This window comes from Pleuronectes platessa, chromosome 16, assembly GCF_947347685.1.
Source record: "Pleuronectes platessa chromosome 16, fPlePla1.1, whole genome shotgun sequence".
NCBI classification, from domain to species: Eukaryota; Metazoa; Chordata; class Actinopteri; order Pleuronectiformes; family Pleuronectidae; genus Pleuronectes; species Pleuronectes platessa.
This window is the reverse complement of record NC_070641.1, coordinates 6,853,087-6,878,943: the sequence shown is the minus strand read 5'-3', so window position 1 is coordinate 6,878,943 and position 25,857 is coordinate 6,853,087. Positions and strand designations below refer to the sequence as shown.

The 25,857-nt window shown below is 41.3% G+C and overlaps 1 protein-coding gene across 1 annotated transcript in view; it reads left to right on the top strand.

Annotated features, from left to right (window-relative positions):
- LOC128458679 (protein shisa-6) overlaps positions 1 to 25,857 on the top strand; it is a 71,876-nt gene that overhangs the window by 10,723 nt on the left and 35,296 nt on the right. Inside the window, exons 3-4 of the mRNA XM_053443601.1 lie at positions 989 to 1,084; positions 1,512 to 1,577. Of these exons, the coding sequence (XP_053299576.1) occupies positions 989 to 1,084; positions 1,512 to 1,577 (162 nt within the window). The remainder of the gene's footprint in view (positions 1 to 988; positions 1,085 to 1,511; positions 1,578 to 25,857) is intronic.

Sequence of the window (25,857 nt, the reverse complement as noted above, 5' to 3'; positions counted from 1 at the left end):
GAACTGCATTGCATTCTTACACGTATCTCCCCAAAGACTTAAAAGGGGGTTAAATCGATTCTGAAATCAAGTGTAACAAAGCCAATTATCTTTCCCCTTGGTGGGCTAAGAGCACCGCAATTTCAGTATCTAATTAATTTAAACTTTTCCTTTACTGCGAAGAAAGAGGAATGTTTGATAAACAGGGGCTGAAGCCTGCGGATTGCATCTCTGGCGTCCTTTAGCAATATATTGATGAGGTGATGATCCCACCTGAGAGTCACTTTAGTCAGTCATACCATTTTAGCTCTGTTTAGTATTCTTGTCGTAAGTGGCTGCTCTTTTTTACAAAATGGCAGAACTGACTGGGGAATGGAGTAAAGATACTTCTCGGTATTAAAGCACAGTCACACCAGCTTCTAAAATGGTGGAATTTTTCAGTTCAATCAGTTTTCAATTTGTGTTGTTGTTGGATTTACGCTTTCAAACAAAGACAGTTTGAGTCACTGACACTAATGTCTGACGCTGATCACGAACTGTCCTCTCATTGAAGATCTTTTATGGATCACATAGCAAATTTAGATTCCAAGATGAAAGAAGATATGGTTGAGTGGAAAAGTGATAATGGCCACTGACTTCGGGAGAGTTTATCCTCATTCTGTTTTACCATGTCAACATTTCTTTACAAAATATCCTCATTATTACTTCACAAAAAAACAAATCGACTCTCCCGATAAAGTAGCGACCCTATAAGTGTATGCTAAGTGTAGCCTTAGCTACTATTGTCTGTGGCATGTGAGTGATGTGAAATAGAGAGGCAGCTGAATCAAAACATTTGAAACAATAACAACTTTTTGCTGCAACCTACGCGCTGATACGTTTGGATGAAGATTGGATGTTACCCATTGTAATGACTGTGCCCGTCTTGTCACGAATGCATGACTCGTGAAATTGTAGCTTTTGAATATTTTTGCTGAAATTCTCCGCCATTTTGTTTTTGTCTTACCAGGCCACTATGGGAAAGAGAACCTTCGCAGCGGAGGCCAAGACATGCACAACTTCATCTCCTCTGGGTTTGTGACGCTTGGACGTGGCCACTTAAAAGGTAAATGCCAATCTTCACTATCTGTACTTCACAGTGCCCTGAAAACCAACTTAAGACCGATAACACGTTTACTGTCAGAGCGTCTGTGTCATGCTGTCATCCTCTTTCTGCCAAATGAGTGTGCGGTCTAATAATCGAAGAATGTGACTTTTGTTTCGGCTCAGTGCAAGTTGGACATTGTGACACATCATGGCTGGAAGTGACATCTTGCAATGTCCACGCACACATTTATCATCTATGGTTAAATCCACACTTCCAAAAGACAAAGTCACACTTCTGCACTTGATAAGCAGCCAGTGTGAATACAGCCGGGCACAGCCGTTGATTTCCATTCTATTGCCTTCCTTTGGGGATCTAATAAATCAAAAGCGGCCCTGGAGTGAGAATGAGCTGTAAACAAGAGGCTTGTTGTTGTTGTTTTTTACAGCGCAGCACTCCATAGACGAATCGCAGATGTCCTGGCAGGGCGATCTGGACATCCCCATGTCCTACGGTACGTTCGTCATGTTATTCAAATGTTCTGCTTTCCTGCTTGAGAGAAAAGCAACACAACCTGCTTTCTGCTCGCACCTGATAAGAAAACTCCCCCACACTACACACACACACACACACACACCCACACACACACAAACCAGTTGAGTGCCCTTGGCCTGTAATCACAGCACAGCACGTCATTGGTCGCAGGGTGCCAGAGTCATAATATTTTATTTATTTCTTACAATAGGTGGTTTTGTATTTCCACTGGTGCTTGCCCGACAGCAGGTTTGAATGAATGCAGGCGGCCTTGCACTTAAGTTTTATTTAGGTGACTTCTGTGGAGGCGAGGGCGTCAGATACACAACAGGGCTGCCATGATGATTAACAGTATGGGTCGAGGAAACACATTTTAGGGGGTTGCAAGGTAAATAGTAAGTTTTCCGACTTTCAACTTCATAGCGTCTGCCCCTGATTGAGAGCGACAATCTGGTGTAATTGTGTTTGTATATTCAGATATTGTGGGTTTGCGCTGCAGCTTGCAGAGATCCGTCACAGTTAGCATTTGATGGTGACAGCTCCCAACTTGACGTTGTTTGGCTTCCTGTTCCGCTGCGGTGATGGAGCTGCTCATGCTGACTACCCGGTGCTTCCATGTGTTGTCGAGGTCTCCAGTATGGCTGAGGTTTATACAGGTTTCATAAAATCTCAATCCAGTTTTTCAGTCCACTCTGTCTCTTTGAATCCCTTATTGTGTCCACATATGAAATGTTGATGACATCATGTATTGGATTTATTTCCCCCAATGTATAATATCGTAATGATAATTACCAATATCATATATAATTATATAATTTCTGGCCATTTCTTCCAGCCCGTATCCATATATATACATGTATACACATATATATATGTATATATATGTACATTTCATCGTAATTTGATGAAATGTACTGAAGTAAAATTTAAACTAGGCGGGTTAACTAATTTTATCTCCCCATTCTAGAGTAGAAAGTAGATATGTATACTATTGTAAATGTAGTGGGGTAAGAGTGAAAAGTATTTGAAAATAAATTAATTACAAAAATGTACGCAAGTAGAGTAAGTGGGTAAATGTACTTTGATACATCCCAATACTGCCAAGTACAAGAGATAATTCCCCCAAACTATTACATTGATTATCTTAATCTATTTGGATGAATGAATGTTTAACTGGAAGATTGTAGCAGATGCAAAAAGTATTTCGGACTTGTTTCGACTATCCCCCGGGTTTGAAAATTAAATTATAACGTGTTAGTTTCTGGGAGTTTTTCCAGCTTGCTAAAGCGATCGATGGCAGCCTGTTGTAAGTTCCCGTGCTCTGTGCTATCAGTTCACGAGGTCTCTCTTGTTGATGAGCTACTGCTCCAGCTTGTCTAAGCAGTGCCCCATCTGGGAGAAGACACACACTTTGTTTTACTTGCTTCCTTTAGTTTTGGATTCACATCAGGTTCTGCTTCAAGTGATAGAAAAAGTGCCCTTGGCCAAAAATATGTTTCTCTTTAGGAAACTGTTTTGGCATGAGGTGTATTTTATTAAGTTGATTATCTTAACTTCCAAGTTTTTGAAGATACCCTTCCCCTTGCTTCTTGCCTTTCCTTACTACGTTTCCTTGCTACCTTCCTTCCCTTCTAACTTCTTATATCTCTGATTTCCTCCTTTCCTTACTTCTCTTTATTTCTCTTTGTGTTTTTTCAGACCTTTCAATATCTATCACTTGAACATACTTTTTTCTCCTTTTCCCATTTATTATGTATTCCTTCCTTCCTCTCTATCAACCTGTCAGGCTGACTCAAAAGTCTCAACGCTTGGTTTCGTTTCTGGACATTGTTGCATCATGGTGATAGTTTTTTGTGCCACTATCTCATCTAACACCAGCGACAGCAACAGTGCGACTGGAAGACACGACAATCTTACAACTATAGATGTATAAAAGATGAATGATCCATCCCCGCTAAAAGAAAACTGTTAAGAAATTTGATGACTTGAACAAACATCAGTGTGATAAGAACTAACCGAAATGACAGACAATATCTTTGAAAAATATTTATTTTTTCATGTATTTTCATGACAAATGAGTTTTGTAATGGAAACTCTGGATCATACAAAATATGGTGTTAATGAAAATGTTGAATGGAAAAAGCTGCACCTGACCAGTCACCGTACTTGTGCCATCTCCATTGCAGCTTTAGCCTGACATGAATTTATACTAGAATTGCACTCAGAAGAGCACTTACCTCTGGCAAGGCTCAAAGGGTGATTTTAAATTCAGTCAAATTGTTACACGTTTATAGACGTCGGTCATCATTTCTTGGATCTGCAGCCTGATCTCGATCCACAGCAACATGTTGTGGGTTTTTCAGCCTCCTTCCACCAAGTGATAATCCGTCCAGTAGTTGTTTATGTAATGCTGCCATCTAACAAACAAACATATTCTGAAGGAAACAAACTCTTTGGCAGAAGTAATAAGGAAATTAAGGAAATGCTCATTTTTCGAGCCGCAGGTCAAAATACTTGTTGACTTCTCATTTAAAATCGGATTAAATTCATATCATTTTACATTGTGGTTCCACTTACTGACATTGTTTTGCCATTTTCTAGACATTTAATGTCACCTGCTTAAATTAAATGACACACATTAATTCTTGGTGACACTTTACAACCCTTAGGCTACGTTAGTGTCACTCACTCAAGAAAGCAATGAAATGAAATGTCGTAAATAAACGCACACATCACATTAAAGTAAATATTGACCAGCAGGCTTGACGACGTCATCTCTCGTGAACTGAACGATGAATCCTTTCGAACAAAGACTCGTATTTAAGATGTTGTAAGAGGCAGCGACTCCCTCCCAACTGTACCTGTCGCCCTCCTTCTGCACCTATTAGGTGACAGGCTTTAGCGGCCTGATGGCGTTAGCTGTCACTTCAAAGCGGAGGTCCTGTCAGGCTCCATCGTACATGTCTGAGTTTAACAGCTGGCTGTCAGCAGGCTTCGTGTACACACACACACACACACACTCACCGCCTTTCAGGAGGAAGCAGACTGACAGATGTGCAGCATGTCACTGCTCACTGCGTCCAACCCTCGCTCCAGCGCCGCTGTGCAAACATCGGCCCTCTTATTTCTGCAGACAGCAGATCATATCTACAGTGAATGTGTCTGCACAGGTCATCTGACTCTGGGCTCATCAGAGTGCAGTTGTGGTACGATAGTTGTGGTACGGGTGATAATGACAATAATATCTGGCCCAGTAAATGATTTTGATAATTTGATTTGACTATTATTTCCAGATAATGGACTGATGTAGACCTGGGTGTATCGGGGTGCTGATCTCTCTCATGGCAGCAACTTTCTTTAAATCACTTCCTTTTTATATCATATTTTCTACTAAGCAACATTTTCTTTGTTACTGCAATGCTTTATGTCGAGCTGAATTATAGAGCTTTTATTTTGAAAAGTTGCGATCTTGGGTGTGACATTTGTGTTGATGGCTTCACAGACGTCTGAAATAGCAGAAACGCAATGTATGACAAAAGGTCAGTCAATCATTCAAACTTATATATACGCACCACACTTGTGTATAGTAATAAATTTAGTTTTATCTCATAAAAAACATTAAATATAGATTGACTAGAACCCAGTTGATCTTAGATGCACAATGGCTTCATTGTAGAAACCAAGTAGGATGACCACAAGGTTTTCTAACTTCACTTTGAACCATAGACCGATTATAAAAAGCTCTGCACACAACCACCAGCACACAAACAATAACAAAATAACAGTATATTGTAGAACTGTCTGAGGAGGACTCACTAATGATGAGGAATAACTCTGAAGAAGTTCTGGAACATTAACACAGGACAAGAGAACAGCCCATTACAAACGGGCAGGTTTAGAATATTCACAGCACTAGTCTCTTCAAACTCATAAAATCCAGCATAATCTGTTTCCTATCCTCCCTCGTATCTCTTGTTCCCCTACTTCTTTCCTCTTTCCTTTTTTCTCTCCCTCCTTCATGCCTCAGAAATTGCATTGTTCACTCACAATACATTTATTAGGTAAATTTTATCACCAATAACTATATATATATTTTATGACCTTTCCAACATTTTTGCTTGCGTTCTTCCTTTCCCCACGTTTTTTGTCCATTTTCTCTTCATTTCCCAACCTGCCTTTCTTCCTATATCCTCCTTCTCTATTTTATGACTCGCACAATCCTTCTGTTTGGTTCTTGAAACCAATTTTATTCCGTCCAATCGTAATTGTACATTTTTTCTTTTCACCATTGAATGGTTTCCATCCTTCCTTCTGTTCACTCCTCATCCCTCTTATCCTCTCCACTCTCCTTCTTGTCCTTCATTATTCTCTCTCTTCTTTCCGGTAATTCCTTTTTGTGTTGTGATCTGTAAAACATTAAATATGAAGAAACAAGGTTTTGACTTTTTATCAGATGTAAATATTTGATTATTTCTACAGCACATGTTAACAGCTCATGACAATCCATGCGCGGGGCTAGATTGGATTTGAATGATTTTCTATTAGTGTGCATTGAAGACTATTTATTTTCACTGCGTTGTGATCAGGCTGCTTTTATTTGCTGTAACACACCGTGTGCCTCAGATAAACACATTTACATTCACATCCACTCCCTGTAAATCCACTGTTTTCTAAGAAAAACAACGTCTGGGTACAAACGGCTGCGACCTCACACTCAACTGTGTGTGTCTGTGTGTGCAACGTGTCTTTGTTTGTGTAAGAGCGTCGTAGTGAAAGGAACAGTACAAACGGTACAGATGCGAATGTACGTCACGGACTAACGAGCTGCTAAACAAAGCTCCAAGTAGTGTTGTCATTAATATTCATGCATCCGTGATACGACACAACACTGTCGAGCTTTGTGTGAATCCGCGGAGACGCACAATCAACCACCGCTCGAGTGTTCGGCTCACGCAGTAAAGTGACTGTGTGAGGCCACCGCCAAGGCTACGAGAGACGGATTTATGTCAGATATCAGTGAGTGCTGGGAGAGAATGGTTGTGTTCGCCGGCCCCCGTCTGTCCGTCTCTATTCGAAGTGATGGATCGTCTGCAGCGAAGCGGCCGTTTAAAAGCCCCGGACCCGAGCGGGTGGATTTTGATGGAAGCCAAACAGCTGCCACAGTAGATGTCTGAGCAGAATAACATTCCTAAACCTGAACGAGAAGCTGAAAGAGTTGAGAGATCAATATCTGCCTCCTGAAGCCCCTCAGTGTTAGACAGAGTTTGGTCTTCTACAGGATCGGGGCTGCTGTTATTACAGTTTTTTTTTTTCTTTGCAGCAACAAATCCTGTTATTATACCAAAACCCAAAACAACAATACCGCCTGACTTCTCTTTCCTATCTCTGGCACTCAGCTGCCAGAGATAGGTTCTTTCTTAACAAACTCAAATCCTTTGAAACAGCTCTTTAACCTTTGCTTTCGTTTTACAGTAATTTCCAGGTCAACTGTGAACTGTACTTATATTTATATTCTTAAACATAATGACAGTCAAACAGGTGCAAATAGTAGTTTATTATGAGACTGTTCTTCAGTTGGGGAATAACCTTTAGTGCTCTAATAAGTTGCAGGCTGTGGAATATTTTCACTGACCCAGAAATAAGCAGTGCCCATGTTTATTTAAAAGTTGTCACTAGCAAATTACTGTATATTTACTCTAAACTTTAATTTCTGAATCCACATCCAAACTGAAGAGTGTGTTTTCCTGCATCTATTGATCATTTATGTTCTAAAATCCATCAATAACCATTACTTTTTCTGTCAAATCGCCAAAATACATCACTTATTCAAAACGTTCTTTGAAGCAGACGTCGTGCAGAGACTTATGTGTGACTGTCAGAAGATGGAACGTTAAAGAAGATCAATGCCGGTTTTCTGCCGAGGCTGATGTGTTGGCTCGTGCTTGCTGTGAACCCACTGACGTCTTTTGCAGATTGTTCGCTGACGTGGGCGGGAGATGAGTCTATGAGGTCGGGTTGGTGGTCACAGTAAATGTCTCATAACCAAGTTGTTGAAAGTTATAAAACTGAACAAAAACTGTTAATCATAATGGTTTTATAAGGAGTATATTGGTCACGTTATCTTTATTTTGAAACTGAATTGCTGACCTGTGATGGAAATGCAACTTCACGTAAACAGCCTCGAATTAAATGTGTGTGTTCGTGGGATCCAGAACCACTGAGCCCAGGCAGCACATCACCTTCCACTCTATTGCAACTTTACTGGCTTCTGCTCCTGCATCCTTCAAAAAAAGCCCTCCTCCTCCGTACCCTGACCCACCAGCACATGCCTGATCTCCACACCTATATCTCATCCCAGACCCTACGGTCCTCGGACATGGGTCTGATTTCCATCCCCTGCACCAACCTGAAAGCTTATGGCGCTGGGGCATTCAGTTTGGCAGCCCCCTCCCACTGGAACTCTATTCTATAGAGATCAGCAACGCCCCACCTCTGCACATTACTTCAATTCCTCTTCAATTCCTCAACACCCTGTCCACATTGTTACAGATATTTTGAATAACTTGCGTTTTAACTAACTTAGACTGGGATTTTTACCAAAGCCTTTTCAAGTGCAGATATTCAAAAACTCTGGTTTCTATGTAAAACAGAGTTTGGACACTTACGTCACAGATTACTTTGCCCATGCCCTCAGAAACCCAGACACACAATGGAGGCCACATGCCACTTTCTCTATGTTTGGTTGGCACTAATGGGTCTAATAACAAGAATGCACTGCACCACATTACCCACATTTCTGTCTCGCCAAATATTACTTGGACCATAGCATTCTTCTCTGGTATTTCGCGGATCACCACCTCCATGCTTGTTTGAGGGAATGGATTTGTTTTTGTGTTCTCATCTGGATGGAGATATTTTGCAGAACAAAGTTTTCACATTCAAAAGAAGAAAACAAATCTGCCGTAGTGTAGACAAGGCATAGAACCCACCTGTTATGTAGGCTAGCTTCATCGTCTGCTGCTATTTAGTGTTCTTGGTTGAAAAGCGGCTGAAGCTAAGAACGTTAACGTTTTTTTGCTTGAAAAATGACTTTGATTCACCATATATGTTATAGAAAAGAATGAAGACAATTTTTTTTGCAGCATTTCACGAAACCGACCAATCGCATCTCTAAATTGTGCGAGGTTAAACAAACACATTTAGCAATCTCTAGCATCTCCCATATGTTGTGTACAAACATTCCCCCTCGTCCCCGGGGCTTTTTCATTTCTCTCCTTGTCTTCTCCGCCAGTGGCATCCACTGATGTGCATCCTGCTTAATTACTTTTTCATGAATTGCTCCCTGTTTTCCTCCGGAGGGAATTGCTTTTCCCTCCTCATCCCCAATCCACTTAAGGTGACCTTGTCTTATTGGGACGCACTCTTGCAGCGCCCCCACCTCCCTGCGCTCTAATCCCTCCAGACCTACAGTGTCTGTGCATGGGCATGAGTGCGGGCTGTGTGGCTGAGTCTGAGTGCAAATGGAGGGGAGTTAAAGTGTGCCGAGGAGGTATCACTTGCCCGGTTCGCCTCCATTACCGAGTCCTTACGCGTCTCTCTCTCTCTCCAGAGCTGATGTTGGTGGCTCTAAACTCGAGTAGACAGTAACTGAAAACCTTGAGGATCATTGATCGATAAATCCTGTGCCCTGACATCATCAGCACACTGCACACTCATGTTTACCAACTTACCCATGATGCTTAATATTGATTCATAGAGATCAAACTGTGAGTCAAGCTCTCGCTGGATCGGATGCTCGCTCAACCTCCAGCTGCCGCTGTCAACTCTGAAGTTTGTCCCTTTTAGCAGAGTGATGTTTATCTGCTCCAGCTACCAACGTTTCATTTCCACAAACCAGAGTGGACTGGAGGCCTATCTCTTTTATAGCCCCTGGTCCTGGTTTAAACTCATGAAGTGCGATGTGACTTTATGCAGCTCTTTGGTGCTGATTGCCTTATTGTTCAGGTATTGTGTTGCGGTCCTTGAATCTCTTGTGTAATGTCTTCAGAAAGACTTCATGAAAACCTTTTAGAAATTAACCAGAATGTGTCAGTAGAGCAAACACCTCTGCCAAGGCCAAGCTGTCCCCTTTTGAAACCATATTTAAATTCCCTAGTTCCAGATATTTTTCATTTGGATCTGCACACACAAATATCAGTCCCAGAAAACGCAATAATAAAGAATAGGACAACCAAATTACACATCCTTCCACCAAACTTTAATTAAGTTTAATGGTTAATCTATTCAGATGTTTTTGTGTAATCTTTCTTACAATCACACCAACAAAGAAAACACTCAGTTGAAATGAAATGAGATAAATGGTTGCGCTTCATTAAGTAAAATCACAGAGGAAACTGATGCTTACAGGTCTGTGTGGATAGATTTTTCAATGTAAAGATATGTTTAATCATACGCGAGTTTTGTTCAATCGACAGTCCAGGATATCCAGGAAGTATGTTCAAATTGAAATAAATTTGGTCCAGTGCAGACACAGGAGGTGGTGTGCTGAACGTTCAGGGTGAGGGTTGTATCGTGTTAGCCTTTTAATGCTGAAGGCCACAGTTCCACAACCATGTCCTGTAAATAACCTTCATTTGAATCTTTCCCTAACTCTCGCCACTCCCTTACAACGGTCTAGTTACCAAAATTACACTATTTCCCTCTTGCTAACCATAATAATCAGATGCTAAATAAAGTATGAATAAACTGGAGTAGCATCAGTAGAGCGTATATCTCCGACAAGGCCCAACAATCCCCTAAAATGTATCAAGCTGCACCTAATTACACAAGCTCATGTATATCAATTATTCATAATTATGCCCTGATTTTCATCAACATCCACGAAATCTTCAAAATCAATGCAAATTTTGAAAAATACACTATATTGAAAAGTTAAAGAAAGAAAAACAAATGTGTAAGATGCGCATATCGCACCCTTCACCATGTGTTGTGGTTATCAGATCTTTAGTTATCTTGCTGACAAACAAATAAACAAACCAACCACCCAATGAACGGATAGGGGTGAAAAGAGGTAAACAAAGAGAAATGTAAAAGTATTTTCTGGTTCCTTTTTATCAGTCAACCGATAAGTCAGCCGGACTCTCCTCTCTGCATCGAGACGTGGATACAGAGTCAGAACTTCAGCTTCAAGACTTGCGCAGATCAGAGCGTTCAGAGAGCTGCGACTCAAAGACCAGACATCAGATAGAGAGTGAGGCTGCGCCGACAGCTTCCTGTCACAGAGCTGTGAACTTCACATCCTGGTGATTTGTGTGACAGTGGGAACTCGCTGAGGCAGAGATATGAGCCCAGACGCACACGCAGAGAGAGCTGTACATTTTGACCAAACCACGCACGTCTCCGATGTACCGACAAGCTCTTTTTTTTTTCTGCAAAGGTTGAAAAGCAAAGAGACTGAAATATTTATTAACTGATCGAGTTTGTGCAGCAGAGGAGGCATTAGTGCAGTTTGCTTGGGATTAGACAAGCAGGTGATTACAAGGTTAAATGAGCAGATTTCTTCAGACAGTATACAACAGTAATTACTGTATTTGCATAAAGTTCATTCGCAACTAATGTTTTAATAAAAACTCCAATTATAAAAGAAATCTTCCCTTATTAAAAAAACAGTTGTCTCTAAGCTAACTCTGCTTAGAGACAGAATCTGCCCCCGGCTGTATATTGTGAATTTGGTTTAAACACAACAAACCAAACTAAATGAATAATGCATTAATCTTCTACTTTCATGAGTTGAATGTCGAAGAATAAAATAATGTTGGTGCAGGGGTCAAATGTGGATGAAGAACAACAAAAATGTCAGAGGGCCACGTCGCCGTTGGGCTTAGTGATACTGCTGAAAACAGTATTCTTCCAAATTCTGGATAAAAATATGGATAATATCATTAAAAAATCCTTAAAATTTCTGCTTAAATATGCCATGCACGCCAGCACTGCAGTTTCTTACGTGAGGTGGTCACCCAACAATTTATACAGACAACAATGCGACATGTTTGTGCTCTACAGCTCTGACAGACAAAAAGAAAACGAGAGTGAGAGTGACGATGCCTCGCGCTCCGTCCCAACAAGGGATGTGAGATCATGGTTGGCATGGTCTTAAATAAACATTGTGCAGGGACTTTTAAATAGAGATGCTGCAGTTTGAAGTCTAACCGTCTGGTAGTGCAGATAACAGGGTGATGCTGCCTCATTGTATTTCCAACCACAGCCGCTCATCATGTGCATGTGCACGGTCAAAGCTGAGGACAAGTGAGCTCTGACGTTCCAGGCTGATGAAGCTGGATTGAGATCACACCCAAGAAACACTTGAATTTGTAGGCGGGTTGAAAAATCGATGCTAGTTTTTTTTTTGCTTTGGTGTTGATATCCCACATGAAAACTAAAAAATGTGATAGAAGAAATCGTATTACAAGATATGAAGACAAAGGAGTTGCATTTATTCCATATCATATTAAGAAATCTGTTGATTCTGCTCTTCAGGCTGTATATTGTGTGTTGGAGAGGAAACAGAAGCGAGAGAGAGAGAGGGAGAGAGACTGTGAAAGTGTTTCCAACAAATGGACAAAGAAAATTAAAGGTTTAAAACCCTATCAGATAACAGCACAAGCATTTAAGGCCTCTATAGGGGGATTATTAACTGTTAATCATTAATTTGTAAAACAAAATCTTGTAAAATGAGAAAAGACATTTCACTGCTGTGTTGAAAGTTGATCCTGATTCTTGTGTCTCTGTTTTCTCCTGTGATGTTCTCCTAAGTGAGAAAAAGAAAACGCAGGGAGGAGACAGACGTGAGATCAAGAGATAAGATAGAAAGACAATTAACACTAAACACACTCAAATGGGTTATTAAATGGAACAAGTCATTTGCACCTGAACCCAAAATTGAGAAGTGTAATTTTTTGTGCAGGATATTATAAAGCCTCAAGAATATCTATATTCACATAAATCCGAGGTTCTACATCCTCCAGTTATGACCTTGTAGCATCTTTGTAAACTTCATCCTCCCATTCTGTCGCTGGGCAGATTCCAGGCAGCTTCCAGGCTGTGATTGGTCTTTCATTGGGTCATTTCAAGTCAGAGCACTGTTCGTCAATTCTGCGTCTTTCCTCAATGAGCGTGATTCAGAGCAGAAAGGAGCCGGTTCTCTCTCCGCACCCAGATCTGCAACCGTCAAACGCACAATATGAACTGATTCTTCTCCTTATCTCGTCCGTCCGTTAAATGGGAGGCTAATGAAGCTGATTGGGTCGCTTAGATGAAACTCACTCCCGATCCCACAAGACGGCCAAGAGTGAATAATGTGACTCATACAACCCTGTCACACACAACACACAGCCTATTACCAGCCGCTCGTCATGCATTATGTAGTGCATGTTTGTAGACTGGAATCCCATCTGAAGAGCTAACTGGAAGTGGAAGGTCACACTGTGCTGTCACACATTAGAGCCCAACTCACCTTTTCCAAGCGTTCTTTATCTCAAATTGGAAAATGTATAAATGTCCTTTTTCCTTTTTTTTTTCATATCATGAATCTCATATTGGTTGGTGGATTTTTTCTTATAATCCCAGAATATTAATGTGAAAATTATCCCACTGATTTGTTATGTGGGCATATATTATTTCAATGTAGGCATTATTCAAGATGTTTGTGTAGACTATAGCACAAAAGATACTTCTTACTTCTCATGAGCGAAATCTACAGCATCTTTTAATCGAAATTGTGGATAGGGGGGAATGAATGTCAGGTCATGTGGAAGGTTTGGGATCATAGACTCAATATAAAGATGGACGACACATCTCCACCTCAGCCCACTATCCAGAAATTAATATCCTTGATATGACATATATGGATAGATATGTCATTTGGAGCTGGAATCTGCAAAGCAGTGATTGCAGGATGGAGTCTCAGTAGCGAGGCTCCACGGATAGACATGCTCGACCAATCGTGAGTCAGTCTCAGCTGTCTGAAGTTTCACCCAATTCATTATATAATCAAATGACTTATTAAACACAAACATTTTAGAAACACAAACACCTGCACATACATCAGAACTGTCTCATATGACAGAAATCTTCTTTGAGAAATACTTATTTGACTTAAACTGTTTTTGTTGGTCTTTTTCTCATCCGCTAACATGGAGGAGGCTGATTTATGATCTATTCTGCAGCCAGCCACCAGGTGGCTATTGAGATGCTTTGATTTCACTGTTGGGGGGGTCTTGTTGTCCATCTTTATAGAGTCAATGGTTCCCCCATGTGAGCGAAAGGCAGTTTGTGAGATAAACTGGAAAAGTTTTGTCCGTTTGAATTGGTAAATTTCCAAAATACGATATTGACTCTTCTGAAAGATAAATCATATATATTGTTATAAATCATTTTTAGATGTTTCTTTGTATTTTCATTGTGACTGGTAAATGCATATTTATGTGAAAAATCAGCTGCTTGCCTGTAAAATACATGTCAGTGAATACATCTATTACTTTTGCATTTCAATGATATTCATTTTTAGGATCACATATTAATACAAAAATGGACAATGTGCTGAATCCAATATACATTAGTTCACCTGCTCAGACATTTAAACCTGAACGTATCCTTCCCTCTGAAGGCCGCTGGCTGTGCCACCGTGAAATACCATTAGCGGCAAAACAAAGTTGCGAATTAAAGAGGCAGCGGTGAGAAAGCACAATATGACACGTGAAATCCTGTTAGGATGCAGATTAGCGTTATCTCCGCTGCACCTGTCAATATCTATTATGAGTGGAGATCAAGGACGGGGCAGAGCTGGACATGGAAATGCTTCTGTCAGCACAGTGGCCGCAGCCCAGCACCAATACTAAAAAGAGGACAGCTTGTATTGGTATGCAAAGAATTGGTTGTGAGACAGTAGGAAGGCTGGCCCGAGGCGGCATTGTTTTCATCATGCTGGAGCTAATCTTCCTTTTCATGGGGTTGCATACACACCGGAAAGCTTCAGAATAGAAGAATAGTTAGAGAAATAAAAAAAAATTGGGGGGAAAAAGGTGATGATCGAGGATGTAGAAAACGAGCGCCAGTGCAGTGAAAGGAGGGGGGGGGGGGGAGTTAGTGGCCTAGTCATGAAGGACAATGTCTTAATTTGGAAAATAAAGATAGCTAATTTTTCAGAATACTCACACCAGCTTAATGGCACAATGAAAAGATTCCATTCCACATTTAACATTTGACTACTTTTAGGCCAAATTCCAAAACTAAGCGAAGATTATAGAAAATGTGGTGTCGGGTACACTAAAGTATTATCGGTTTTTACTGGATTTTATCTTTAAAGAATTCAAATAAATTCTCTTGCAGTAGAGGGTCAGTGATGGTTCTATAAAATGCATGTACATGTATCTAGGAATAATTGGGATTAGACTGAGTTGCTCTTTAATAGTTGTACAAACAACATTTTGAACCTGTAAAGGGTTAGGGTTAGTGGATACAGTAGAAAAGTGGTGTCTGGGAAGAGAATGACGTAACTCTCTCGCTGTTCGTCATGATCTGACCTTCTTTGTTTAGGAAGCTGGTCCAGGCACACTTTCAGGTTGAGGAAGGTGAGTCCCTCCCGATGAAACTGCTGGCTTTCCCCATCTCCAGTAAAAAGTAAAAAGCTAAAGGACAACGAAAGAGATATGCTCATAGTCATATTTCTAAGATGGAGCCCTACGAGCTGCCAACAGGCTCCGACCGATGTCGACCCAGATGTCATATGTCTTGCTTTGCAGTTACCAACGTTAAGAATTTGTTTGGCAAAGTTGCTACCAGTAGTTGGTTTGCTGTCAGCACTGCAGTAACCTCTATCAAACAGATTGTACATGTGAAAATGCATTTTATGTCGGCGAGGGACACCATTTTTGGTTCAGGTTAGAGATTAGGTAACTTCTGGTTTCTGTTTGCAGCTTGACCAATCACACGCAGTGGGCACAGTGAATGGGGACAGGAAGACAGATTTTTGGCCTAGATAACCGCTGTCTACAAAGGAAGCACCAACATATTGGCTGTTGCCCCCAAAGGCTAATTCATCATTGCATGACAGCCAAAGGGCTCAGAGATTGAAAACACAGGAAAGGGTAACTTTATGCAATTGTGTGTCTCGTTGTGGGTTTGGACTCGTTTCCACTGGGCATGGCAACACCTCGCTGAGAACAGGGAGGGAAAAGAGAGGTGGAGTTGATGGTAGGCCAGGATTGTGATTAGCAAAGTATTTGTTTTGATCTGAGCTCATTATGCTCTGGTGACCTAACATAGTGAAAGTTACCTATCGTATGGTATTGTATAATATCGTATTGTATTCACATATTGAATTTGCAAATTATGGCTGCCCAATTATGACCAACCATTAAAAAAAATTGTAAATCTTAATTTTTTCAAATAAACTTTTTTTTAAATAAATACTACAATTTGGGTAAAGGACTAAATAAAACATTTAAAACCCCATTGTGTGCTGTTTCTCTTTTATGTGTGAAAAAGATGCCATTTTGAGATAAACAAAATCCTTGTTTATTTGAATGTAGCATCTATTTACAAGCACAATGATCTAATCTGGAGTCTTCACTCGCCGGCAATCAGAGCACAGTCATACACAGCAAATGAAAGACTGGGTGAGGGCACAATAAGCTCATCAGAGACAGAGAAAAACCACCACACAAACAAATCAGAGCCGAGTTGGGTGATTTTTGATCCACATCAAACCACCCACTCTCCCCCACTCCTCTCTACACGACGCTTGTGCGACTGCTCAAGTGTCAAATTACAAGCCGCAGCGAGCTCTCACTCCCAGCACACAAACGGATGGTAATTGTATACAAAATGGCATCAGAAATTACAGTTGTAACTCATCTGCAGGTGTTTTCCAAGACTGCCGGGGTCTGCCTTTAAATGCTCCCACTGAATGTCTGTGTGCGAGAAGCCGAGCCGCCCACCAGTTTCCTGTGACCCTTCAGGGCAGGCCTGCATTTCAATACATCCTACACACCAGGCCTCATTCATAAATCCGGTACTTTAAAAGCAAAAGATGTGAAGGAGCAGGAAAAAAATTAAATGTTCGTACAGCACCATGCTGTGACGCTAAGATCAGGGATGGCTGGCGTACCACCGAGAAAATCTGTGGAGTAAGACAGTGGTGTTAAGAGCTGAGAGTGGGTAGCAGTGTTCGGCCTGTGATTAGCAACCATCCCTCGTGTGTTGTCCTGGAAAAATCAAGCGGCACACGGTGCCCCGCATGACAAAGTAGCAAAGACAGAATAAGGAAGGGAAGAAAACGAGAGACTTCTGATGTTTGGTTATTCCAAGCGGGGCCTTTTTGCACCTAATGTGACGCATGTATCAGAGCTGTGTCAACAAGCTGTGTGGCCACTCGGCGCACATTAAGAGTCGACACAAGCTGGGTGCCTGCATGAATGCATGATGGCTCATTGTAATATTTACCCATTTTGCTCTCATTCATCATCGAAAATAATGTGGTTTCCGCTGCTCTATCAGAATTATTGTGAGTTTGTGCCGCTCAGTTTAATATGCAGCCCACAGCAGCTCTGTCTCCCCATAGTAGAATGGTTCTGGACTGCCCTGATCCAGTTCCACCAACAGTGCTGATGAGTCTGAGTCAAAAAAATGCTAAGATTCACTTCAAGTGTTGAGAACAGATGGAGGATCTCTGGGAAGTGTTTTAGTTTTTAACCGACGCCAGGTTCGTAAAACAGGTCCAGGTTCCTGGTCACACTTGGAAAAACAAAGTTATTCTGAAGTTGAAGGCAGGAAGACAGACCTTATTTGAAGGTCATGTCTGAAAAGATCTCTATTCAGCTCCTGAACTTGATCTGACTACAGCCAATAGGCTCAAATTCTCTAATGAGCTGCATATCGAGATAAATTTAAGTATTTTCCGTTGAAATGAGATGAAAAAGAGATGTCTTTATGGAGCCGTAATGATGCATGCGGCTGTCTCATCGTCGCTTATCGCCGTTATGTGAGCTTTAATATGCTGCAGAGCCGTGGCCCTATCAGATCAGATGTGGCTCCGGGCGAGCGGCGCCTTCATGGGTGGAAGGGATATAGGCGAGGAGGAGGAGGAGGGGCTGAGCGGCTGCGGCTCGAGGTGCATCATATTCTCCCCATTTCTCTCCAGTTCCAGACAACAGGCCCCGGTGAAATGACTGTGGGGGCCGCCAACTGTGAAATTAATTGAACTTGTGATCCGAGGGGTAGAGACCAGCATCCGGCCCGAGGAGGCGAGTGTGCATCCACGCTTACATTAGCCCATGACAAGGGAACAGCCAAGCCCAGAGGCAGTGACCGGATCCGTGGTCAGTTTACCCGACAAGATGTCTGCGGACACGACTCAGCTTCACTTGACTTGTGTGACATTGCAGCGGAGTGCGTGAGACGTGTTGTCTTGCTGTTGGCTCTTGTTTAGGGGCATTCTTTTGGTGAGGAATGGGATGTATTCATTGATCCATCAGGTGAAGCTGACAGTGAGTCTGCAGATCATAGTTCTGATCTCAGGACACGTTTCCTTGCATGAGATTACGTCCAGTTCAAATCCAAAATCCAGAGGATAATCCACCTAGTTACAGTTTAATCCCCATTTTTCAGTTTGAACATAGTATCTTACTCATGACAAGATTGCTCCTCAAAACCTTATTACAGAATATAAGAGTGTATTTAGAGAAAGTGGCTGAAGTATAATGTGAGATAACAGGAGGTATCTGACAGGTTGCCAGCAAACTAACATCAAAAAGAAAGGTTAAGTTGAAACCAGGACCCGAATTGTGTGTTGTAAATATTCATCTCTCTTTAATAATCTACTCTTTTCACCCCAGGATATTCACTCTTGCTTGCTACATTTTTACCTCAAAAATTGTGTGTTATATCATCTGGGAAAACTGTGACCCAAGTTGGGATCGAGGTGATTAACACTAAAATCGTTCTTTACTATATTCACACTTTGGATATTCTTAACACCGAGTTCCTGTAGATCTTTTAACTCCAACTGAAAAGATTAAAAACAATATTTTTGATGCAGCTCTGGGGAATTATTTTTTTAATAATTTAAAACAGACAAATCTGTCTTTCATATCATCAGTGTCAGCTTTGGACGATTAACTGAGAAGTTTACTGGCAGAGGAAGCACCTGATGGGTTCATTTCTTCACAGGAGCTCAGTCTTGCAATGTTTTTGCCTTCGTGCTATTTATAATGAGATTTCTTTTTTCTTATTCATCCTGTAGTTCTACCATTTGAGACGCTTACTGTGATTTGATCTGCTTTGTGCATTTCTTTGAACTAACAATGACCAAGTGATGATTGTTTTTTCCTCTGGGCCAATATCAAAGTTAACAGTACAGACACCTTTGACTCTGTATTCGCCGTTAAAGCTTGATTTAATTTGCACCCGAAAGTGATCGTCGCTGGAGGGAAACATGAAAATCAATGGGAACATGAAAGGCATGCAGATTCAGGGTAACATCTGCCATCATGTTTCAAACTGTTGTCGTCTATGAGCTTGATGAAATTGAATCAGTGTGCGGTAAATGAAGCTGTCATCCATTTCCCTAATTTTTCCTTCTGGCCTCGCACCAGAGATAGAGCTGGAGTGAGGAGAGTAGGCCAGGCTCTATCAGCGTTCTGCTTTAAGCACTTTGTGTCCCTGAAGTTTCCTGGCTCTGCGGTCCCCGGCCCTGTGGATACAATGCAATCTGCGCTGCCCCACATTAGATAAGTATCCTCCAGCTCTCATCCAGGTCACATTGCACCGCAGAGTCCAGCAGGGCTTCCAAGACTCCGCAGCAGCTGCTCAGGTGGAGGAAGCACTGCGTACGTGACAAAGAGCCTGTTGGTCGGACTGATCCAGGTCAGTCAAATTGCACCACCGATCGTTAGTTGTTGGTTATTAGATAGAAGTCTGTCATGATGTTCACCTCTAATGTCATGAAGTTCCATCGTCACTAATGCAGCAGAAATACTGACTGCATCAATAAAATGATGCCTTTTCTTCTCTGTTATTAAAAGTATCCCTCCAATCAAAGAATTGAGTCAACAACTTGTACATGAATTCCATCTCACCTTAAAATAATAATGCACAAGCGGCAGAGCAATTGAGTCCAAATTGATCCAAGTCCAAATTGAGTCATGTCCAACCAAGATGAAGTTGGGTCTCAAGTCGTTTTTCAATAATGTCGATTCGGGTCTTAGCTGTTGCCACATCAGGGTAATGCAAGTCAAGACTACAGGCCAAGTGTGAGCCAAACCTCATCTAACCAAGTCTCAGGTCGAAGGCAGAATGTCTAAGTAAAGTCTTAAGTACTGGTAAACATGTCTCTTGTCCAGGGTTCTTGAAGGTGAGTACCGGTGGAGCCATATCCAACTGGGATTATGTCGAGTTTAAAGTAAGAAGACAAATACTCAGGGCCACTAGCACCTGCATCTTGGACCAAAACAAATTCTTCATCAGTTACACCTCCACCTGTCTTCATATCCAGAGCAAATGGTTTTGTATACAGCCTATGGGCGTTAGAAAGCCCAATGAAAGTGGCCTCTAGCACGACTGAATAAAGTTACCCTGCTATTAGGAGAACACACAGCGAATCAGTCCAGCTAGCTGCTGTACACTCTGGTAGCATTGATCTGTTGTGTCTCATCCATGGGGTGGATGCTCTGTCAGAGGCTGAGCCTCAGTGTGAGACGCTTTGGTCGGTAAACGTGTGCTTGTCTGTCTGTTTCCTGGTTGACAGCACTGTGGTGGGCTGGTGACGTGTGCTCACTGTTTGTTTATCTGAACGGAGTCTCAGTGTGAAAAAGTTCTGAAAATGATCATGTCTCAAGTCATTTTCGTCCCGTCTAATGTCCAGTCCAACCAAGTCCTAGTCAAGTCCATAACTCCATAAGACATTTGAGTCATATGTCTGTATTTAAATTCTCTGAATGCCAAGCAAACACATCATGATTTCCACTTGTTGTCCTCGTATCCTTTTCAGCCGCAACTAAGTCCCTTAAATACATATGATTTCATATTTGAATAAACAATTTGTGGGGCTCTGACGATCTGCCTGCTTGGTGTTAATGTTTGTCATTTATTTTTTTATTTTACCCGTTTAACACTTGACACATATAGACTCAAGGCTTCAGGAAACCAAGCATCATGTAGCTGAGGCCATTCAAGGATGAGTAATCGTTGTGGCATAAAGAATAAGTAAATAAATGCTTCTTAAAGTTGTTTGGTGATTATGTGAAAACACAAATATATAAGAATCCAAAAACAGCCATTGAACACCAAGTGTCCAGAAAGCATTTAGACTATTCTACAAAAAGCTGTGAAGAAATTTCCTCTGTCACTCCGATGGAAAAAGAAAAAGAAAGAACCTCAATATGATATTCATTTATTTATAGAACTCAGAGTATGGTGATATTTAATTAGAACTCTTTTAATATGTCGTTCAAATGTCACAACCTTCAAGGAAACACTCGCCTTTCTTACCAAGCGCCATGGCTGCCTGCTTGCCTTAATCAATTAAACGTGTAAGCTTTTCAGCTCATTCCTTTTTATATCTGTGATATGCATAATAATGACCTCATCACTGTATTGTGTCGGGGAGATTGGATGCAAAACGCACTTTTATCATCTGTAATTCCTCCTCCGGAGAGGCAGAGGAGGGAAAGAAACAATCGGTGGGAGGCGGCTCGGAGGCTGCGACAGAGAAACCAGACATGAAATTGAAACCGGTCTGAGTCATTCAAGGCATGAACACACATCCAACCGTATGTGGCAGCCGTGCTATTGGCTCCTGGTCGACTGCAGGGTGTATAAAAGAAAAGTCACTTTTTCAATGACACGTCCGCCCTCTACATATGAAACATGTCATCTGAAGGCTTTTGACGAAGCCAGCTGCCAAAAGGAAAAAGAGAAACGACCTCTTTAACAGAGAACAGGCCTTGGACTTGTTCTCTTTCAACCTGTTTCTTCAGACTCTGTCTCATTGAAAAAGTTCAGAGCACTCTGCTTTTAAAAAATATATATATCCCGATTTTAGCACAATAATTTAAACACATTTCTGTATGAAATTGAATATCGTATGAGGAGGTAGCTCCTTGCGTTATTTAACAGAATGCATTAAAGAGCTTTTTTGCAGATAACAAATCCAGGCTTTTTCTAATTCCATGCCAGCAGACTGTCTGACACTGTGAGTGTTTCTATCCACTGTGTTCTCACTGCTTTTCACACCCTTGACTTTCTTCCATCCTGTCTCATGTCCTAATATTTCAGAACAGGTTTCCCAGATTAGATTTAATCAAATGTCCCCTAAAACCAGAGCAAGACATTCGTGTTTTCACAGATTTGTTTTGGAAAAAGTGACTTAATAACCCTGTTGAAAGTTCTGATTCCCTAAAGGAACATGAATTTATTCAGATGAATGCTGCCTGCCAGTGGATACATGTGGATTATTATTTAAGAACAATGTACTACACACAAAGCTGTTTTCATGATAGATTGTATTTAAAGGAAGACGGTACGATGGGGCCGATTGATAATGTTAAATCTTCTGGGTCACCCCCTGGTGGCTGGCTGCAGCTTGGGTCATAAACCCTGCCTCCTCCATGTTAGCAGATCGGACATAGACTAAACTTAAATAATCAAAGTACATGTTAGGTACATTTTAGGAACTTATCTTAAAATATAATTTATATAAAACGAACCCTGACAACTATTTCCTTTAATCAGTTTTTACTTCTTACTTCTCTTCACTTGAATTCAAAGGGTTTAAGTGAGCTCAATCTTTTTATCTCCTTAAGTTTAGTGCCAGTTAATCACTTAGTTCTTTTTTTTATTGATTCAAACGACTGATGTAATTTGCTGCAGTGTCCCCCCCCCCGAGCAGCATCCTGTGCAGCTACTCGCTCTAATAATGAGGACCAACACAGGTGTTTGAGATAAGTCTGTGAACGCCTCGGTCGGGATCGAGTGTGTGTACGAGCCAGAGCTCTCAGCTCCCGGAGGGTTTCATCATCTGCATGACAAATGACTCCCGCTGTCCTTTGACTCTTGGGTCAAACGTCTCTCAAATGTTATCAGAACAAAAGACTGTGAGGTTAATTAGAGAAAGGAAAAAGCGGGAGGGATCCGCCTCCCAAGACCGTGCAGAGTGTACAGAGTAAAAACAGGCACAAGAGGGAGAACTAGTACAATCACATCGCAGACAGGATGATAATCAATGTATTCATTTGGTGACACCTTTGTTTCACTGCGCTTTAAGTTTTGAGGCATGACTTGTCACATGAGTCGGCCACAGAGCCTCATTTGAAAGACACAGATTAGCCCTGTAAGTCTGCCTTCAAACTTTAAGTTGAAGCAAGTGTTATATTTGTACCTGGAGCAACAACCCTAATGTTTTTAATATTTTCATCCGAAACAATAAAGTTAAAACTCATGTTAAAGAACCTAAGAAAGGATGTCGCATAAGGGCTCTTAAACCTAAGCTTGTAAATGCAGGTTTTCTTAAATGTGGATAGACCTAAAAAAAAAAGGCAATTTAGAGGAGTCACCTTCCTGTTCTTCTTTGTTCCCCCTGAACGACAATGGAGAGTGTCAGGTTTCCATCAGTGCTGATCAGAAGCTGGAGCCAATTGAAACCTGTGTCTAGTGCAGAGGCATCTGACCCGGGAGTGAATTTGGGGATTTTTGGACCAGCTGACTGTTTAATTGACAGCTGCAAGCATCAACCCCCATATGTTCAAACCCCCCTCAGTCAACTCACCCTGATTCTAGACCTGGTCTGTGTTATTGGATTCTGTATATCTACATGAGTTAAAATAAGAAACTATGGAAGGAATTAAGGCATATATTGTTTGGTGTTAACGGCTGCCAGGATCACTGACTTTGCATCATGCACTTGTGTCGGAGTTGATGAAAATCAAGCAGCTCAACATGCTTTCTGTTGTCTGGGTTACCAACTTGTTTCAACCGATGAGTGGGAAAGCGTTGGTTCAGTCGCCGGTCGCTCCCTAGGCATAGGCCCCTAATTATAGAGGAAGAGAAAATCAAGGATTTAGATTTAAATGTACAATGATGACCTTTTTGTTGACAAATTTGGTAAAAAAGGAAAGAAATGAACTTGTATTTTTCATTTGGAAGGATTTCCAAGCCTGAAGAAGTCTTAGGATTAATTCAATAACAATAACTGCATTTGGTATTATCGAAACTGAGTTTGAAGCTATTTCATTTTTTATTCTGCAAAAAAACACGAGTAAAAATCTGCTGCAGGATCCTTCGGTGAATTCCTGCAACGTAATGAGTGTTTTGAACATCTCTCTGGCAGTAAAGTCTTATCCCACAGTCACTTCCACACTGCGTCTGTGGCTGCTTGTCCATTCTCTTAGTAATGATAATCAGATTGTTCCTCCACGGTGCAGTGAAATAATACGAACGTGATCCCGGTCTGATGATCCCTGCAGCAGTCCTGACCGGCCCCACTGCTGTGCACAGATGCTGTTTCCTCTCTGTCACACCATCGGGGAGCCTTGTTGGCTTGAAAAACAGGTTTGTTTGTGTGCTGGTGAAAAATACAAGTTCCATCTGCTCTCTCTGCTACAGCCAGACTGACTGACAGTGAGAGAACCCTATGGATCCTTATTAACTACCTTATTTAGTCATGTGTCGCTGGAACTAACTTCTGTGGTGGCAAGACAAAGTTCAAACGATCTTTATTCCAGGCTCACGGCTTCACACCGGCCTCAGTGAATAAACTGTTTGTCTGAATTTATCTCAACAAGCTTTACTTCATCTGTAAAGGGTTTGAGCATTCCTGAAGAAAGAAACAGGATTTGTCAGAGATTTATTCAACACCTACACTCCAAAACATTTACACCCGTCCTTTTGTAAGAGTTGTTTTCTCCATGGAGGGAAATGCAATTAGCCAAGCAGTCAGCAGGGATCTCAAATGAAATGTTTCTTTCTGTCCTTTTTTTCTTTTTCTTGTGATGAGTTCATTCGATTTCAGAGGAGCGCGGTGCGAGTGGAGGAACCCCTTTGGCAAACAAGAGATGTACACGCAGTTTAACAAAACAAAACTGGCACAGAGCGAGTAAGATACATTTTGAAGAGGGATTAGAGAAGGTTAACAGACGCTCCTGCAGGATTGTACAGGATCAATCAAACTTGTGCAGTTGTCTGAAGGAAAATCGTCCGGCGTGTATCTTTTAATTCGCCTCTTTAATTCACTTCACTGTCTGTCATCATGTCACTTCTCATACTTTTTTTTGTGTCTGTGGCTTTGTACTAGTGCTGTGATTAAATTGACTTGTGATGATCTAAAACCCTGTTGCACTGGCAATATATTCTACTCTGCAGCCACTGTGGCAATTAAAATGTCACAGTGAGAGAAGAAGGCGGCGCGATGCAGATCAGAGAGAAAGCGAGAGGAAATGAAATTCAGAGGCGGCATACTTACCACTTGACCCCATTATGAAGAGTGAGCAGAGAGGCGTGTCTCTTCTTTAACGGCCTTTTGCCCCGACGGTGTTCATTTCACAATGACCTTTTGGTTTTCATGGCTGCGATATCCACACTTTCAAGATCAGACGTTGAATTAATAACATCCTGATAGATATCACGCTTCCTCGACTCTCAGATATTACTTTCTCAGGATTACATAATTCTGTAGACCAGATTCTTGTTACTCCTTAATTCACCTGTCCCCCACTTCGCAAAAAACAAGACATCAATATTTAAAATAGTTTATCTGTTCAAAAAAAAATAATCACTCTAGTAAAACTGAACTCAAAGTGAATATTTTTAGTATTTAAAAATCTTCTCCTAACATCCATACTATAGGTGAGTAACTTGGTGAGTGCAGCACTATTTTGTGTTCCATAAAGTTGTTAGTGTCCAGACAGTCAGTTCTTTCCCTCACGTGAGAACTTATCTTTCATTCTTCAGTCTGTTTATCAGTCACTCAGACTCACCACCACATATAGAATAATTCTGCGGTAAACGCTTTGTATTTTACTGTAGAGTGTGGATCCCCAACCCCAGCCCACTTGGACCCACTGGGCTGGGGTCAGACACAAATCTTGAAATTGCTGCCAGCTGTTTCCTGTTTTATTTTTTGAAAGGTCTTCTCTCTTCCTTTGTCTGGTTTCCCTCCTCTGTTGATAAACTGCCCATAATTAATTACACATCTGTCTTTTAAATCTAAT